We start from the raw sequence: 517 nt of genomic DNA on the forward strand, positions 1-517 counted from the left end.
GACGAACGTTCGTAGCGATGTGTCCTTGTCCGTCTTGCACACCTGTCGCATGACCGAGCGTTCGTGGCTTGAGCAACTTGAATATAGCCACTTCAGCGATTACTTGGAAATCACTACACCACAAAGGTATAACGGAGGTAATGAATGCATCAACGCGGGTCCAGCCGGTGCCTGTTGCCGAAGATGATGCATCAAGTGCAGTGACTGGTGAGACCAAGACGGTCTCGGGTGTCAAGCTTCGAGACAGGGACTCATCAGTCTCTTGCATTGCGACTAGTGAGAGAGAAGACACGACAACTAGTCGAGAGAAAGTACAAGCCTCGCAAAAGGAAATGTATACAAGGGCGAGTGTTCGCGTGGAATCTCAAGTCGAAGCCAAGTCGGCAGAGCAAGCGATGACCGTGCTGGACAAGACCTATGTTTCGGTAGCTCGAGTGTTGACGACCGAAGGAAATGAGGTTGCTGGCGATCCAGGGGTGGACCTTTACGAACACCCAGCTAACAAAATCGGCTTGGA

General features: G+C 51.6%; 1 protein-coding gene across 1 annotated transcript in view; it reads right to left on the reverse strand.

Moving 5' to 3' along the window:
* PPTG_18306 (hypothetical protein) overlaps nt 1–51 on the reverse strand; it is a gene marked incomplete at both ends in the record, with an annotated part of 2,305 nt that extends 2,254 nt beyond the window's left edge. Inside the window, one exon of the mRNA XM_008916365.1 lies at nt 1–51. Within this exon, the coding sequence (XP_008914613.1) occupies nt 1–51 (51 nt within the window).
* Nucleotides 52–517: the final 466 nt, after the last annotated feature.

This window comes from Phytophthora parasitica (genome assembly GCF_000247585.1).
Source record: "Phytophthora parasitica INRA-310 unplaced genomic scaffold supercont2.83, whole genome shotgun sequence".
In the NCBI taxonomy this organism is placed as follows: Eukaryota; Oomycota; class Peronosporomycetes; order Peronosporales; family Peronosporaceae; genus Phytophthora; species Phytophthora nicotianae.